Source organism: Fragaria vesca, linkage group LG1 (genome assembly GCF_000184155.1).
Source record: "Fragaria vesca subsp. vesca linkage group LG1, FraVesHawaii_1.0, whole genome shotgun sequence".
Lineage (NCBI taxonomy): Eukaryota > Viridiplantae > Streptophyta > Magnoliopsida > Rosales > Rosaceae > Fragaria > Fragaria vesca.
In genome coordinates, this window is record NC_020491.1 from 10,794,478 (window position 1) to 10,813,387 (window position 18,910).

At 37.4% G+C, this 18,910-nt stretch overlaps 2 protein-coding genes across 3 annotated transcripts in view; both read right to left on the reverse strand.

The window, feature by feature from the left end:
• The window catches only part of LOC101291755, a 31,512-nt gene that overhangs the window by 1,577 nt on the left and 11,025 nt on the right, over positions 1–18,910 (reverse strand). Inside the window, exons 2-5 of the mRNA XM_004287978.1 lie at positions 1,867–1,873; positions 1,650–1,772; positions 1,392–1,529; positions 71–169 (exon numbers count right to left, since the gene is read on the reverse strand). Of these exons, the coding sequence (XP_004288026.1) occupies positions 71–169; positions 1,392–1,529; positions 1,650–1,772; positions 1,867–1,873 (367 nt within the window). The remainder of the gene's footprint in view (positions 1–70; positions 170–1,391; positions 1,530–1,649; positions 1,773–1,866; positions 1,874–18,910) is intronic.
• Positions 14,905–16,589, reverse strand: LOC101292342 (F-box/FBD/LRR-repeat protein At5g56420-like). 2 transcript variants are annotated; one of them, XM_004287981.1, is made up of 3 exons: positions 15,489–16,589; positions 15,136–15,329; positions 14,905–14,950 (listed from the first exon to the last, which is right to left on the reverse strand). In XM_004287981.1, the coding sequence occupies exon 1, from the start codon at positions 16,456–16,458 to the stop codon at positions 15,745–15,747; it is 714 nt and encodes a 237-aa protein (XP_004288029.1). In that variant the 5' UTR covers positions 16,459–16,589; the 3' UTR covers positions 14,905–14,950; positions 15,136–15,329; positions 15,489–15,744. The 2 variants fall into 2 exon arrangements, with proteins under 2 accessions (XP_004288029.1, XP_004288028.1); XM_004287980.1 differs by lacking the exon at positions 14,905–14,950 and having other exon boundaries at positions 15,025–15,329.

The window sequence follows — 18,910 nt, forward strand, 5'->3', positions numbered from 1 at the left end:
GCATTGCAACATTGCAACAAATTTACTAATTTAACTGGTGCTGAACCAATAACGAAGTTGAAACACTTACAAATGCTGTGAAAGTGTAACATTTGCCCCCACTTGAGTGACATAACCAGATGTCGTTTTGAAAATCATACATATCCAACATAAATCCTCGAACTCCATTCTGCCAAGCAATGAAAATTATAGAAAAGGGGTCTTTCAGCCAGAATGGAAATCAGTTCTAAAAGAAAATTCTAATTTTAACACAGAAACAATTGAAAAAAAGTAACTTCTAAATTAATACGCTTATTTAGATAATATAATATACATATAGATAAAAACAAGTGAAACCAAGGCAGGTGGTAATGGTATACTCTTTGCATAATTGCATGGACACTAGTTAAATGTTTCAGGTGGCTTACTTAGCTGGATGCTTTTCCTTTAATCAAAGTATGATTAACAAAGGCTCAAATTCATGATTTTCAATGTCAAGGACAGGTATTCAAGCGAAAAGCGGAAAGCTACAGCTAGACATTTGCATCAATTATCACAAACATACCCACATGCTTAACCTGAAACTCCTCATTGTCTAGAAACACATTTTATCTATTCCCTTTCTAAGCTTTTGCTTCAAAAACCGGTCTGCCCTGAAAAATTATTATGCTTTTTAAAATAGTGATTTAAACGAAACATATATACAATTTATGAGAAATTCTCACATGTTAAAACATCAGTTTGAACTCCTATGAGATTAAGACTTCACCGCAAGTACCACGGGTCTGACCCCTCTGACCTCTTATTAGTTAATCTTGTGTATTTGTCTAAAGCCAATAAACCATGTTCAGACTTCTATGCAGGTACCTTCATATGTAAAAATTAAACACTAAATCCTAAGCTCAAAAGGGTGAACCCTTAAACACTTGAGCACACTTTTCAGACATAAGCACAGATCAGTTTGGTCGTTCCAGACCAAAACTTCAGATGCCCCAATAGGACCATTCTATGATGCAATGTATATTGTACTGCATATGCCAATACTTCCCTTTATAGGCATGTAACACACCATACATAAAAAATGAAGTGTGGCAATTCAGAAAACACAAAGGGAACACCCAACAAAACAACCATGTGCCAAATCACTTAAAAATTTTCCGTCTATTTTCATTTGGTCAAACCCTTCAGGAATTTCATACATTGACCCGTTCTTATATAAGGCAAAATCAAACTGTAATTCACAAAGTCACCTTGCATGGCAAGTAAAAAAAAACAAACAAACCCAATTACCGGTAATCAAAAATAAAGCAAATGAACTGTCAAGAACAACAAACTCCCCAGAACCTTGTCAAAACAAAAAAAAACAAAAACAAACTCCCCAGAACTGAGGTAACAAGAAGCAAGAAACTTACTTGAAGCTGAGATGTAACGGTGTCGTTTTGGTTCATCGGAGCGAAGATAATATTTCCGGTGGACGATCTCACCCCAGCTTGAGCGTACGAGTTGTGGGTCGTAAGCCATGTGTACTTATTAAAGGGAAGACCTTTCACCTAAAATGAGACCAATAATCAAAACAAAACCAAACCCACATGCAGAATCAGTATCAGATACACAATACTAAATCAAAACAAATAGTCATGCAAATTAAGAAAGAAAAGTCATAACATTACCTTAGATGTAGGATTGGTGGGTTGAATCCGGGTACATCTGGGTCGGGTATTACCATTTGCAGCGCATGTTTGGCAGCTTAAACCGGCGTCGCAATCTTTATCTACGGAACAAGTCTCTCCGATCTGTAAGCCATTTCAGAAACGCATTAGTCAAAAATAGAACGAACCCAGAAAATAGAAATGGGGATGTGAGCTAAAAGTGGTAAAAAGTTTGAACCTTGAGGCTAATAGAGGGTGAGAATAGGAAAGCTATGATGAACAGAGCTTGAAGTTTGGGACTTTCTAAGAAAGTTCCCATTTTTAATCTGAAATGAGCAAAATGAATTGAAGAGAGGGTGAGGATACAATGGCAATGTGAATAGGATGAGGTTTTAGCCCTCAGGGGTTTTGCAAGAAAGGAAACAAAAATGTTGATCAAAGAAGAAAGCTTTAACACTTTGGTTTTTTGGGTTTTTTGGGTAGTATTTTCCAGGTTTGGGGTTGAGTGTGAGACACTCTTGTAAAGTGAGATAGATGGAAGGAGATGTGTAATATTTTGTGGGGTTTAAAGGGGTGGTTGAAAGAGAGAGTAGAAAAGGAGAGGAGTTGGTAAGGTTTATCTCTCTCTCTCTTTCTGATGAAGGTGGGGTTGGGGTGGGTTGGCTTGGACAGACCAGAGTCCTCTCAGACCGGCTCCTGGGTCTTATTGTTTTTTTGTTTTTGGTTTTGAAATTTACAAAGAGAAAGAAGAAGAAGAAGAAGAAATGAGAACAGAGAGAAACGAAGAATGTGACAATTCCGTGGCCGGGTTGATGACACGAGTCGGAAGGAAACTGCGTTGTAGTTCCCGGTAGGTGCGGACTTCTTTTGTCACTTTAGCATCCCGTTGATTCTCTTTTATTTTTATATTTTTCTTTTCTAATTTTCTTCTTAACAGCTTAAACCTCTTAAGCCAAAAACCCTAGCAAAAAATAGAAAACATATGAGTTCTGAATATTGATGCATTGTTCAAGAGCTGGATTCTTTCCATTTCCTTAATTTTATTTCAATTCAATATGTACTTATTTTAATAACACAAATCATCAAATGTTAATATTGTAGTATGTTGTTGCTTGTATAGACATTTCTGGTTCTCTTTTGGTTACGTTGTTCATAAGTCCATATGGTAAATAATTAAACTAAATTTTCAAAAATTGGATCTATACTATACATACTGCTTTGCTTTTCTAATGAAAGAAAATTCATATAAAACTTGAAACCCATGTTGAAATCTGAATTGAATGAAAAGAAAACACGTGGATTGGGTTACGAAGAATATGGTTTTCATACCCTGTGAAGGGTCTAAACCTAAACCTTGTTGCTGAAATAGTCTATCAATCAATTAAGTACCAAAATTGCAAACACATATACTCGTATTTAATTTATAAACACGAGGTCGGTTCATACAGAGATTTGTAGTTTTCGTCTTTGTGAATGGTGCCTTATTTCTATTAATCAACCAAGTAAAATAGCTACCTTGCATGTATCTGCAGCCTTATACGACTGAATATGTCCAAGTATAATTAGTTAAGCCGTCACTTTATCTTCGTCAATAGTGGTCGAAATTGTGTTCAAATGTCTTTGTAGAGACTTCTGACTAGTAGCGCAAATGAAGGCACATCTAATTGCTGCTACCTGCTGGCTAAGGCATATCAGCATTGGTATGTTGTGCTGTTTGGGGATCCTAGATTCCTAGCTATCATCTCGACTTTAATCGAATTCCTGGTAAACGTCAATATCGCTTTCATCCTCCTCGTCACTATATTTGACGTACACAATGGAGATAATGACCTATTCTCATTTCTTAAATTACATTCACAACTACAAAGGGAAATGAGAAATCATCATCATATATATATATGAGGACACGAATTGTGTTAGGGTGATTTGCTATGCATACGTGCCTGATCAAACTCATGAAGGGTTAGAAATCGCATAACTAAGAATATTTTCAATCAATAAAAGAATAAGTTGTCAATTTACTTTATTTTAGCTAACTCGTCTGATCCGGTTGTTCTAGGTTCTCCACTTCTCCATCCGATGTAATAAATCTTTGTTTTTATTAATGAAGTTATCTTTAACTAAAAAAATGAAAAGTTTCTAGTAGCTCATTATCCCTATAGACAGAATTCTCACAATTCTACTTGACATTGTGTTTTCTTATCTCTAAGTCTATGGCTCTATGCTTTGTTTGCTTTAGGCACCGTTCGACTTTTAGATAAATGTCCAATTTGTGTTGCACTGATACGGCCATATGAATACGGGGTGGAGTATCGGTTATCCAACACGATACATACATGGATGTGTTAAAAGTATGTACGTGATGGATACATAAATATTATGTTTAATATATGTATATATATATATATATATATAATTAAAAAAGTGTGTGCAAGATACACAACATATATAGTTTCTCATTAGGGCGTTCTAACGCGACCTAGTATTTTTTCTTTTTATTTTCTTTTTAGGCAAAAAATTACAATTTAGCCATGCGTATCTGGAAAATTTACAATTTCATGTATTCAATTGTAAAATACTTGTATCGGCAAAGTATTCAATTTATATTTTAGGGGATTCAAGTACGTATTCTTGTTTTTCCATGAAGTATCGGTATCGTATCGGTATGGATACAGTATACGCCTCAAATTGAAGTATCCATGCAACATAGATAGTGTCCAAATGATGGCTAGGGTGCCGAGAAGAAGATTGTGTCGATTCCATGGCCGGGTTTTACAGAAGGAATATGGGTCTGTAGTTCCCGGTGAGGGTGGACATGGTTTGTCACGTTATCATCCCTTTGCTTATCTTTTCCTTTTCTATTTTGTCTCTTCTAATTTTCTTCTTGACTACTAAAACCTCTCAAACTTTATTTTCAATATTGAAAGGCAGATCGAAGCTGTTCGATAAACAAAAAAATGGCTAAGTGTACCTTCTCAGTTTAAACGGCAAAATTATTACACCAACCATGAACCATGCATGTGGACTATAGCTATATATAGGTAAGTAAGCACATGCATGCTAAGGAATGCGTCTTTCTTAAGAGCTTCATGGTTGCATAGCTGCAATATATGTGCATTTCTTCTACGCATAAGTTTCTTCAATTTTATAGTTTTTGTCGATTAATATCCTGTTCTTTAAAAGTTTACACGTTCTCCCATCGAATCTCTACTAATTAAGAAGCTGAGTAATTCATTGTAGGATTTGTAGCTTAATTTAGCTTGCCTCTTCTGTGTGCAGCTTTCATTCAATCTGCATGAGAGTAGGGTTTCTACATTTTCTGGCTGTTTTGACCTCATTATCCTTACGTACAATATGGCAAAAGGTGAGAGGGAGATGATGAGGAGCCCACGATGAAGAATAGGGGAAATGTCCTATCTCCCTAGGTTTCGAAATAGATTTGCCCGCCCATGCCAGCACTACTTAAGTCCACTTCCCTCCCAGTCTCAGAAACTCATCAACCCCATTTCTCAACAACAATGGCTACCACCTTATCTCTCTGTGTTATTGCTCTCTTTCTTCTTCCAATCATGGTTTCTCCAGAGTCTCACTCCTACACCGTCTACATGGATCCCTCCCTCAAGCCCACACCCTTCTCAGATCACCACACTTGGTATTTGGCCACACTGTCTTCTCTGTCACAAGGTGAAACCAAGCTAATTCACACCTACACTGAAGCCATCCAAGGCTTCAGTGCAATTCTCACCCCATCTGAGCTTCAAGCTCTTCCAAGCACCCCCGGCTTGGTTTCCTATTCTCGTAATCGTCCTCTGAAACTTCTCACCACGCATTCTTCTGAATTCCTTGGTCTGACACCCAAGTATGGTGCTTGGCCCATTTCAGGCTACGGTGAAAATGTCATCATCGGTTTACTTGACACCGGTGTTTGGCCGGAAAGTGAGAGTTTTGGAGACGAAGGAATGACTGGAGTCCCATCTCGGTGGAAAGGAACCTGCGAATCCGACACGCACTTCAACTCCTCCTCCTGCAACAACAAACTGATCGGAGCCCGGTTTTACAACAAAGGGTATATAGCAGAGAATCCCGACAAAAACATCTCCATCAACTCAGTCCGCGACACAAACGGTCATGGGACTCATACTTCTTCAACTGCGGCTGGTAATTATATCAAGGGAGCGTCCTATTTCGGCTACGCCTCCGGCACAGCTAAAGGCATGGCTCCAAGAGCTCGGCTAGCCATTTACAAAGTTGGTTGGTATGGCGAAGTGTCCCCAGCAGATCTCCTAGCAGCTGTGGACCAAGCAATCCGAGACGGTGTTGATATATTATCAATGTCCTTGGGATACAGCTTAGGCAATGACACACATTTGGATGATGACCCGGTTGCAGTAGCAACTTTTGCAGCCATGAAGAAGGGTATGTTTGTTGCTGCTGCAGCCGGAAATGATGGTCCAGATCTTCTTTCTTTAGCTAATGGAGCACCCTGGGTTACGGTAGTCGGCGCAGGAACTATGGACCGGAAGCTGGGAGGAATTCTGACATTGGGAAACGGCATGAAAGTCACTTTCATATCCTTGTATCTAGGAATCTTTTCTCGAGATACACAGTTTCCCCTGGTTTTCAATGATAGCAGTCAAGAACTCAAAGGCAAGATTGTTGTTCTTGTTGGCAAAGACGATGTGAGCATGGAACTTCAACTGGGGAATGCCATATCTGCAAAGGCTTCCGCAGCTCTTTTCATTACCAATGCCTCAGAATACAGCATCGGAAGTTTCTTCCCAGCAGGGTTTGTTGGTGACCAAGATGGCAAAACACTGATAAACTACATTAAGCAGAGTAGCTTTCCTACAGGAGCTTTGTGGTTCAAAAAGACATTCATTGGCAAAAAGCCAGCACCACTTGTTGATTCCTATAGCTCCAGAGGGCCATTCCCAAGTTGTCCTACAGTTTTGAAGCCTGACATTAGTGCCCCCGGAACATCAATCTTGGCCTCATGGTCCCCCATTAGTTCAGCATCTCCAGATCCTTTTCGCCCTTTATTTAGTAACTTCAATCTTGCGGATGGGACTTCAATGGCGACGCCCCATGTCGCTGGTGTCGCTGCACTTGTGAAATCAGTGCATCCGGATTGGAGTCCCGCGGCCATCAGATCAGCACTCATGACCACAGCTAATGCATATGACAACACCGGCAGCCATATAAAAGACGTTAATGGAGGCCTCATTGCTAGCCCGTTAGCCATTGGAGCAGGGCACGTTCGCCCCAACAATGCTCTTTATCCAGGCCTGGTCTATGACGCCGGCGAAGATGACTACAAAAGGTTGTTGTGTGCGATGAACTACACGGCAAAGCAAATCCGAACGATCACAGGCTCCACTTTCAAATGTGCCAATTGGTCCAACACTCAGCTTAACTACCCATCTTTTATTGCTTTTCTCAATAGTGATGGTTCAAATGTTGTGCAAGAGTTCAGGAGGACACTAACTAATGTGGGTGAGGAAGAGTCATGTTATAGTGTTTATATCTCAGCCATGGCAGGTTTTAAACTCAAGGTCGAACCGGAGAGGTTGACGTTCAAGAGAAAGTACGAGAAGCGAAGCTACAAGTTGACTATGGAAGGTCCTAAATTCGGAAACAAGATGTGGTTCATGGGTCGCTTAGCTGGGTAGATGATAGTGGAAAGTATACAGTGAGGAGTCCAATAGTGGCCACTAAAGATTCTCTGTTAAAGGCTTAACTAGCTGTACGAATTAAGGTGACCGTCTCAGTGTCTGATACTCTGTGTTATCAAGGTTATACTTGTTCCTGGGTACAATGATCAAAATAAATAAAAGGTTTGGTTTGGTTTGGTGTCTTCTTCTTTCTTCTCCGGTCTTAAACTCAACAACTTCAAAATTTACATTTTCATTGTAGCAGTTTCCTGAAGCAGTTTCAATAGGCTTAATAGGTCAAAAGGAGTAGCAAAGTTGTAAATTGCATCACTTTTCGGTTTTTCAGCCAATTGGTAATTTGATGGATATTTGACGAATACTCAGTGGGTTGTGCATATGATACATCTTACACGACTTGGCTCCAACGTAAATAGCTAAGGATAGGCTTTAATTACTTGGTGTTGGAATTCCAGTTATTCTTAGTTTCATGATGAGTTCTGGAACGTATGCAGTAGCTCGTCTACTTTTGTTGTCAGGAGTACGTGTCAAGCAGCGATTGGCATGTTCAATAAGTGTCACCGTGAGACTCTGTTATCCCACTGAGCGCGTGACTTTCGGTAACTCTTATCCGCGATTGATGATAGAGGTGGGTAACTTCATCAATGCACAGTAGTGGATTAAGACTCGATCTGGATTGAGGCAAAAACATATATAATATGAGAGGTAGAATCGCCGGAGACAGATCTGGATTCAGGATAGTCTCAGCGTTATTGTAAATCAAAACTGCACGAACCAATCGATCAAAACTAGTCCTAAAATCAGATACTGAACTATTATAATTAATGGAGCTGAATTCAATTTCGAAGCAGAGAGAGAATTTCGAGAAGATTTGAACCCAGAAACCAGATACATATCAGCACAAATTGATACAACCATTGACCAAAACGCCCATTTCCGAATCAAATTGGAACGATACCATTACTGACGATAAATTCATTCATAGAACTTACTCTCGTTAGCATACAGGTTTTCTTATCCTTCAACTTTATAACCAAAACTCCCGACAGTTGAAACAAGAGAAAGGTAGCTCCAGCGAGACTTTGAGAAGCAGAAGCAGCATTGCTCGATGGAGTTAGGGCTGTGAAGCCTGTGAGCCTCTGATAAGTAAAAGAGCCGATCTGAAAACGTCACCGTCGCACAGCCTGGATCGATCCCCAGAAAAGAAAGAGGAGCAGAGAGACCTCCAAACCAAAACTCTCTATTTGCTTTCACTCTCCTACGATGGTGTCATGGTGAGGTCGATTAGGTGATATGACGGTGACACACGCAAGATGCGCCAAGCGCACGTGCTTCAAATCAGAAGTAAAAAAAACAATGTCACCGCGTCGTGTAGTCACCCAGACAAGGTTAGTAGACCATGTACTGCATACACAGCAAACGTCTCCTAGTTTCATACACAAACTTCTCCTGCGCCCACCTCACAAAGTCCTTGCTTTCTCTGTTGCCATTGATAGCAAATTAGCAACGGAAGTAGGGGAATATCAAAAGAGAGAGTTGGGTGAATATCTCAAAAGCTAAGAAAAAAAAATCCATTTCTCAAGCACAAGAGCATCTTTAGCAAACACAATAAACCAAATCAATCAAAATATATTCATATTAAAGTGTATTTTCTTAGAATTTCTCATTTCATGTTTAGACTTTTCGCCAATTTACGGATTTTTGTTGTCATGAAAAGTTCATCTCGTAATTTTTTATTGATATTTTCAGACACACTTGACGACAAATCTCAAATAACAATGTATCATTTATTCATATATATGGTCGAATATTTGACACATATTTCTTATTTATTCAGAATTGGATAACAAGGTTTCTCAGTTCAGTCAGTTGCCTATTCTTGGTACATGGTGCGCTACGACATTGCCTTGCTTGTCCTCATAAACCCGTACACGGTTGCAACAATAGTCCCCAATAATAACCCCCGTGCCTGGTTTTACAATATCTGCAGTAACAAAGGGATTGTCCTTCTCGATTATTGCTTTTGCTAGCTGCACAGGCTTTCCAACTACTTCAGGCCATGCTTGTTTGTATCGTGGATCTGAAAAATCAACCAGTATTTTAACAATATATAAAAGAGATTTCTAACAACAACAAAAAAAAGAAACAATAATGAGAGAGAGAGAGACTAAACTAGCGGCGATGACGGTGGAGTCTCCGGTACTTACTAAGGAAGGGGTAAGGGTAAGTACTAGCAGACGACACTCTAGTTTAGTTTGGTTGGTAGTGTGAANAGAACAACACATAGNATATATATATATATATATATATATATATATATATATATAGGTCTTTGACGGTGCCAAACCTGCAAGACCACAATTGTAAGAACAGAAACGAAAGAAAATATCTTTTTTAATGGGGATAATATTAAATGATAATTAATGAATTTAATGTCAATATCCGTTTTAATAATAATGATATCAATTGAAAATTAATAAAATATCATCTTTATAACCAAAATCTATGTAATTACCACATTAGTCTGGATTTGTTTTTAAAATATATCAATAATAGCATGCTAATCACATCTTTCTACATGCATCTCGGGGATGCATGTACGGGTACAATCTACGTATTAAGTTTAAACCCTTGGAAAGCAATTAAGTTCATTCCATCTCATCAAAAAAAAATAAAAAAAAAAATTAAGTTCATTCCATGCATGATTAGTCAACTGACCCCATCCAGTGCTCTCTCTTTATTTTATTTTTGTTGTTGATAGCTATATAACATCTGCTCTATGCAATGAATTTCTTCAAATATGTGGTGGTTGTCAATATATGGGGTCGTATATATATGGTACCTAAGAAAATTCCGTCAAAATATGTCTTTTAGTAGAAATATTCAAGACATCTTTTGAGGAACGGAATTATTCATTGTGTAGACTAGAAATATGTCTTTTACCTTTGCTTCTATAGACATTAGTTCTGCTTATCAATTTATATATTCAATTATTTGGGATTTGTTGTCAATGTTACGTGAGCATAATGCAACATCTTCTTCTGATCCTATATATTGCATCATTTAACAAGAATTACAGTGGTTCAAAAATACCTTTCAAAAAGTTGGCTGACGTTTGGACCTCATCAAAATTATTTGAAATGGCGGGGCAAAAATTGAGAGGACTCGAGTCATTCCATCATCAAAGAAAAAGATCGAAAATGATAAGCCAGCACTTACTTGGTCCCTACTCGCTACTATGCCTTGGTAGTCCAATCCATCTTCCAGCTTATGCCTGAGATGGTGGAATTGAACCAGTATATATATTTGTAGCTAGCCAGAATTGTTTCATAGACTTGAAGCCATTTCTTATCAATGGCTACTCTAGCTCTGCTTGTTCTGTGCTCAATTCTATTCTCAATCACGGTTTCTGCAATATCTCACACATATATAATCCACATGGATTCTTCAGCCATGCCCAAAGCCTTCCTTGACCACCAGAAATGGTATTTGGCAACGCTTTCATCTCTATCAGAAGGTTTATTAGAAGCTGATGAAGCAACGAGCAGTGCTTCTATCACAAAGCTTATTTATACCTATACCAATGCAATTCAAGGATTCAGTGCAACTCTCACACTTTCCGAACTTGAATCCCTCAAAAGCTCCCCTGGCTTCATTTCATATATTCGTGATCGCCCCCTTAAACTTCACACCACCCGTTCTTCTCAGTTCCATGGTCTAACACCCTTGTCTGGCGCTTGGCCAGCATCGAATTATGGTGAGAATGTCACAATTGGTGTAATTGACACTGGAGTTTGGCCCGAGAGTGAGAGCTTCAATGATGAAGGAATGACTCCTATCCCTTCCAAATGGAAAGGAAAATGTGAATCAGGCACACAATCTAATTCTTCCTTGTGCAACAAGAAACTCATTGGAGCTCGGATTTACTACAAAGGCTTTATTGCAGAGAATCCCGACTTGGATATTTCGATGAAGTCAGCTCGTGATACAATTGGACATGGAACACACACTTCCTCCATCGCTGCCGGTAATTATGTAAAGGGTGCATCCTATTTTGGCTATGCTACCGGCAAAGCTGTAGGCATGGCACCAAGAGCTCGAATAGCGATGTACAAAGTGGGCTGGTATAATCAAGCATCTGCATCTGATGTTCTTGCTGCTGTAGACCAATCAATTCAAGATGGGGTTGATATATTATCTTTTTCCTTGGGTTATAGTTTGGATGCATATTTGTACCATGACATAATTGCAATAGCAACTTTTGGAGCAGGACACATTACTCCCAACAAGGCACTTGATCCTGGACTAGTCTATGATGCAGCAGCAGATGACTACATAGCGCTTCTATGCGCAATGAATTACACAGCAAAGCAGATACAAATTATCACAGGTTCCATCTACATATGTACCAATAGGTTCAACATTGATCTCAATTACCCATCTTTCATTGCTTACTTTAACAATAATGGGTCAAATTCTGATGCAAAAGTTGTACAAGAGTTCAGGAGGACACTAACAAATGTGGGAGAGAAACAGTCAAGTTACTTTGTGAATCTTACACCCATGGTTGGTTTGAAATTGAAGGTGGAGCCACAGAAGTTGGTGTTCACAAAGAAGTATGAGAAGCTGAGGTACAAGTTGACAATTGTAGGTCCAAAATTATTGAAAGAAGATGTGGTTCAGGGATCACTTATTTGGATTGATGATGGTGGAAAATATGTGGTCAGATGTCCAATAGTGGCTACAAACATAGTGCCAGATTCTTTGATATGGGATTAACTAGCTGTAGGTGAGCATAAATTACGGTACACATTTGTAATTGTTGTTAAAAGAGTAATTTTTAATACACCCCTAATCTCTTAATACACACCTCTTACTTAATACACTACTTATCTAATTTTTATTTCAATATTATACTAAATACATATCCTAAACTACCTAAAATACCCTTAATATCTAAAACTAATAATAATCTATTATTTAATATAATTATTATATATTTACTATTTCACAATTCTCCTTACTTATTCTCTTTTATTTTCTGTTAGATTTTTTTTATTGGGTTATTTCTTAGTATTTTTCAATTTATAATCAAAAGAGTAACATTATAGTCAAACTCCAAATCTCCAATATGACAACAATCAGCTTTGAAGAAAAAAAAATTGAACATACATAATTTTTTCAAAGATAAGAAACTCGTAGAAGTATAATAGCATAACTAAAGTTGATAAAAAATATAAAAATAAAAACCAAATGAATCGGTAAATAGTACATGTGATTACGACAGTAGTCGAAATTCAGGTGATGGATTTTGGAGAAGAGGTTTTTTTATTTCTTTTTCTTTGATGCGTAGTAATAGTGGAGAAGAGTTAGGTTTTAGGGAATATGAAGTTTTTTTTTTCCCTAATAATTGATTGATGATTTTATAATTAAACATACCTATAAAATCTGATAGGGGTGTGTATTAAACGATTAGAGGTGTGTATTTAAAATTTCTCTAAAAAGTTGTTCATTGAACAGGAAAAGAAGAACAAATATGGTCTGAATAGAACAAAATAAATATGAGAAATTTTAAATACACACCCCTAATCTCTTAATACACACCTCTATTATTTTATGTTTCTATTGAGATTTTATAGGTAAGCTAAATGACCAAAATAAACATCCATTATTAAAAAAAAAAATCGCTCTAGAAGTATTCTTTTCAACATCTTCTACCCTAAAATCGTCAAAAGCACGTCTTCTCTCCTAACCCCACAATTCATTTGGGTCGTCTTTTTTCTTCTTTTTATTTTTTTTTTATATGTATCAGCTTTAGTTTGATCTTGCAGATCATGTTGTCAAATACTGCATCTATATCATGACATATTTTATCGACTAACTAGCTATCTATGTTTAATAACTAGCTTTAGTTCTACTAGCTTGTAAATTTTAAAAACTTATATTGGTGATTTGGAGTTGGGATATGGCCGGCAATAATCATTTGATTATAAATTGAATGATGATAACCAAAAATTTCTAGCAAAAATTAGACGAAATAATATGTAAAAAGACGTACCAATTAAATAGTAAATATATATTAATTATATTAAATAAGGGAATATATCATAAATTAAGGGCATTTTAGACAGTTTAGGATGTGTATTAAGTATAATACTAAAATGAGAAACTTGATTAGTTATGTATTAAGTAATGGGTATGTATTAAGATATTAGGAGTGTGCATTTAAAATTTCTCAACAAATATTTGATTTCTCACGAAAAAAAAAAATACAAACAACTCATTCGCTCGGATTTGATGTCGTAGAAGTTTAACAGAACAGTGAGAAACTACAGTTCAATTTGTGGCTACCAGATTCCCAGTTACCGGATTGTACATAGCACCAAGAAAGTGAGGTCCAAGACGATCAAAATAAAAGGGTTGGTGACTGTTTTCTCAATGTCTGCACTCTAACACTTCACAACTTGGAAATTTACATTTCGCTGCAATAAGCCTTTGAATGATGGTGGATGATGATTGTGTAGTGCTTTTTTTCTGGAGGCTTACTATTTTTCTTCTTCTCTTTTCTTTCTACAGTTCTTAAACAAAGGAGCGATTTTACGAGGATACCAAAACTGTTCCATGGGAGAGGGGCTTTCAACAATTCCTAAATCCATGTGCAAGAACATGCCATTCATTTGTGAAACTTCTCATCTACTATCTTGATGCATCTCAACTTCAAGTGTTTTATAGGACAAATGGTAAGAATGGAGATTCAAGAATCATCTTATTCAAGCACACCGCTAGAGGTCCTTACTGCTTTTTCTTTTTACTCACAGCATTGGATTTAGCAGTACAGAGCTAAACACATTCAGTTTAGCAGTATAACCCACAGATAATGCAATTTAACACTAATAACATCAACAGAATCAGATAGAGAAAGCAGAGAAAAGCTGGTATGGTTAATTACTTGATTTTCATCTGATAGTAAGCACAATTGCTAGATCCAGCGAAGGCCTAGATCCAGCGAAGGCAGAACAAATATTCATGTTGAAATTGCATGGAAAGTAAAGACTTAACAAAATCATAAAAATATTACTTATAAACTGAATACAATAAGGCTGAAAAGAAGACTAGAAACCAACACTCTTGTAAGTTCCAAAACAAATGCTTAAGGAAATTCATGGCTTATCAATTGTGCATACAGTAAAATCATCTAGATATAGTGATATACACAATGACATTGTTAATTACCGTCAGATAAACTGAGATCAGACAGAAAGCTAGAATATACCAAACTAGAGCAACAAAAAGTAGAGGAAGTGCAATAGACTCCTACCTTAGGAACATAATTTGAAAGATAGATAGATACTGACGTTTTGATATTATAGCATACTTCAGATTCTGACAAACAAATATAGGAATTGGTTATCTGTATTCCTGAAAGACAACTACAGCACTGGAAACTATCTTCTTATGTTCAACTTCATCGTAACTTTCTCCACATGTTGAGACGAACATATTATGACCATTCTCTTCAAACATAGAGCATGATCAAGCATATACCTTGCTAACTCAATTTCATTAGACTCATCGGAGAGCTCCATAGTAACCCACTTAAGCGTATATATAAAAGCAAGATTTTGTAGCTTCCAGAATTCCATATTCAGACGTCTGAAAAGCAAGAAGACAACAAATACAGAAAAAAAAAACATATAACCAAATCAAGAAATGGCTAGTGATCTTTTTAAAAGCATGATGAAGCTCCTGATCCTAGATATGATAATACTGAGTACTGATTCTAGAAAGAATAGATTGTGGTCATCCTGAAGGAAGTCCAAACATAAACTTTAACTTACATTGGCCTGAACAGATTCCTTAGACTTCATGTACAAATTACCAAAATGTAAAGTACACAACTTGGGCATTCCAGTGAAAAGAGAGACTATTGCTGGGACAAGTTCATCAACAAAGTTAGCAATATGCATACGTAGATTGCTAACATTATCACATTATCAAATGGTGGTGTCTTTAATCCTTCACGAAGAAGAGCCTGCAATGTTAAAAAGCATGCTTTCATTCTTTAAACGAAAAAGTCAGCCGAAATATGAATTTTGATTCTAGATATTGAGATAATTATAAGCTAAAATAAAAGCAATCCCATCGCTCAAGTTTTAGACACTGAAAAGGAACTATCATAAATTAGTTTTACCTTGATGGTCTCTGCGTTTAGAGTAAGATCTTCAACTCTGGATAAACTGCAAACAACCTCAAATCCATTGTCAATATCTGCTTCTGTAGGCTCCAGTAAGATCAAAGCTTCTTCTAACCTTTCTAATTTTCCCAGGTTTGGGTGATTCACCAAATTTCCATCCCAGTGCAAATATTCAAGATTTGGAGCAGATAAATTTAAAGATTTAGTGCTACCTGAACCAAATGTCCAATCGATACTAATGCTTTCTAGTTTCTCACCCGAGATGCCCATAGTGTTGCACAAGCGCAGAGGATGTCAATGACAAGCTCTGAATGGTGATATTTTCAATACTTTGAACATCTTGAACAACTAATTCCTCGATATATTTGCAAGAAGATGAGATCCATTTGAAAAAGCCCTCCTCTACTTCAACATCTCTTAACTCCAAAAATCTTATATTAGAGGAAAGAGTGGTTGGCGATTTAATAACTGTACAACTCATTTGAACCACTAAGGACCTCAACGATCCACAAGCAAAAACGCAATGCGGCAGCACCAACTCTATTTTCAAATCATTTTCATCATAGGAACAGACCTCCAGATGCATCACTTCAACATTACACCTCACTACATTGTTGATCCACGTCATCAATCGAAAATGCTCATTAACACAGAAACATGATCCTTCATCACTGTCCTCATCTGGATAGTGCTTTTCCCAACAAAAACGAAAGCTCACTATCTGATTAAACACGCGATTGAGAAAGTACCTATCCAAGGAACTAATCAACCTGAGCCGACTAAAGCATGAATTTGTATTCGAATCAGAAAAATGCACAAAGTTCAATGAGGGAGTTGACAGATAAATTTCTCTGCATCTTCTGGAAACACATCCGGAAATGGTGAGCTCAGTTATAGTAAGGAAGGACAGAATGTGATGGACAACTTTCAGTTCTAGTTCACTAAATCTGTCTCTCATCACAACCATCTTCACCTTCACAACTAACACTACCCATTTCTGTTTACCTGAAACTGAGCAGTGACCTTTTTGTTTCACTACAAACTCCTTCACATTCCCAAACAAATTCCAGTAAACAAAAACTACTGCTTGATCAATTACACTACTTTGTGATTCTGAATCATGAAGTAAAGTAGCAATCTTGAAACTAGTACTTACCATTCATGATTAACGCATTTGAGCAGAGTCTGGAATTTGACGGATTGCAGGGTTCATTCACGAAACAGAGCACAGAGAACCCTAATTTTGCTACTTTTTGGGTGTGCTTCTCTATCTCTATTCGATGATACTTGCGTTGTACAGAGGCGGCTTTGTTCTTTTACATGAAACTAAAACCTGGGCTTGTATTATATAGGCCCAAATGGTTTACCCACTATCATCCTCTCTTTTTTCTAGTGTAAGCATAAACTTCGACCTCGTTTGATTAGGAAAGGTGTTTAATCATCTCATTCGAAATCGATTGTCTCGTCGGCAATGAAGCGGAAGCGTCGTCCTCGCATTATGCCCAAGTGAACTAGTGAAGTGCCCACCTGCTGCTACCTCGTTTCTTTTGATAACTTTTAAGAATGCTATAAGTTTAAAATTATAATATTTTATGTCGCATTTTCATGGTTTGTAGTTTGTACTCGATCTGAAAATCATAATCAAACAAGCTCGTAAAGTGTTATGTGATACATGATTTTTGTTCATGTTAAGTTCATTTTAATACACATGCGTTATTTTGTAATAGATGGTATCACCAAACTACGCACCTAACCATGAGTTTAGTGCCCCTGTCAATCTCTATTTAGTAAGATCAATAGAAGTGATGTTTCACTTTCTCTCCAAAGCTTTCAATTATACTACATGCTTGAGACTCTCTAGTCATTTCCAATTATGAGAATTTGTATTTAAGAACATAAATATCCAAATCCATATATATGATGAAGAATAAAGTGTAGAGACAAAGAGATAGCAAGAGAATCATCATCTTATTCATTGATAGGAGCCCTTTATATAGGGAATTATACAATACCAATATGGTAAAGATATGAATACATAGATCTAGTCTAACTACATATCCTATTGGCATAAGGCCAAGGCACACATAGAGAATATCCTAGAACACTCCCCCTTCTGCCGCGCGCTGATATGCCGATGGTGCTGATCTGTTGCCTCGTCAAAAACCTCGTCAAGTCACAAAAACCCTGTAGGAGAAAAACTGAACCTTGATCGTAGGAGAAAAAGAGTACAACGCACCCTTCACATTTCATAGTGACATGTATGTATGTGCTAGACTCCCCCTCGAAGTTCGCACCTCCCCCTGATCTTTACATCAATCATAGGGCTCTTCCTGATTCTTACTAATCACGGAAGTTTCAACAACTTAGCGTGTCAATGCTTTTTAACATGTCTTCAAATGTGGTATTGGGCAATGATTAACTAAATCATGCCGTATTGTCCTCAAATGATCTTTTACACTTAGATCTTGAGGAGAAGGTTTGCTTGTGAAACTCAAAACATAAGTTCGTGCAGGAAATCAGATTTCCGCGCAGCATGACCTTCAATTACTAGAACAGTCGTAACTTTCTCTAGGAAATACATATGAACGAACCGTAAACGGTTTTGGAAACTAGACTCATTTAGCTTTCCAACCGTATATTACACACGTTCTGGTTCCTCAGGAGCTATTCACAACATTCCGTCGAAGTTGACTGTTTTGCTAAAATCAGATTCTCGGACAGATTCGTCCTACTTTACGAAAACGGCCATAACTCACTCAATATGATAGGTATGATCAAATGGTTGGTGTCCCTGGAAAGTAGACACATAGACCTTTCCAATGGTACTAAGTTCACCATTTTCCAGTGAGTGAGATTTCCTATAGGTCTCGTGGAAGTTGACCTACAAAACTTGGCAGATTCTGATTTCGCTTTTGATGTGTCTTTCTTATGTAGGGATAGAATAAGCCTCAACCTTTCATACCATTAAGTATTGAAAAAGGAGTTACTGCCATTACATTGGCGTTGCGTGGGCGCATAGCTACACTTAGCTTTACAACTTTTCATAGCGAATGAGATGTCAAGTCTTTTGTATTATGTTGAGTACATTGATGCGTCTTTTTGTACTTAGATGGGAACTCCATCTCTTAACACATATTTGTCATCTTGCTTTAGACAAAACAACGGATCTCTCTTTAGAGCAAAGACCTTGACTAATCATGGGAGTATATGTAGGCCTCACTAGTTATAGAGCGCCTAAGCCGATTGATCATCAATACAGTCATCGAGTGCCTTATCGAGACCATGTCTTCCCAAGATATTTTTCTTCGGATGTTGATACATATTGGCATCTCTTGATCCATCAAGAGTCCATGTGAATCCGGAATGAACACGCAAAGGCATAATTCACCATATCCCTTCCAAATCAAGTAGAGTTCATC

Excerpts from the sequence above, each read along its gene's own strand:
- LOC101292342 (XM_004287981.1), bottom strand. The coding sequence starts at position 16,458 with ATGGTTGTGATGAGAGACAGATTTAGTGAACTAGAACTGAAAGTTGTC.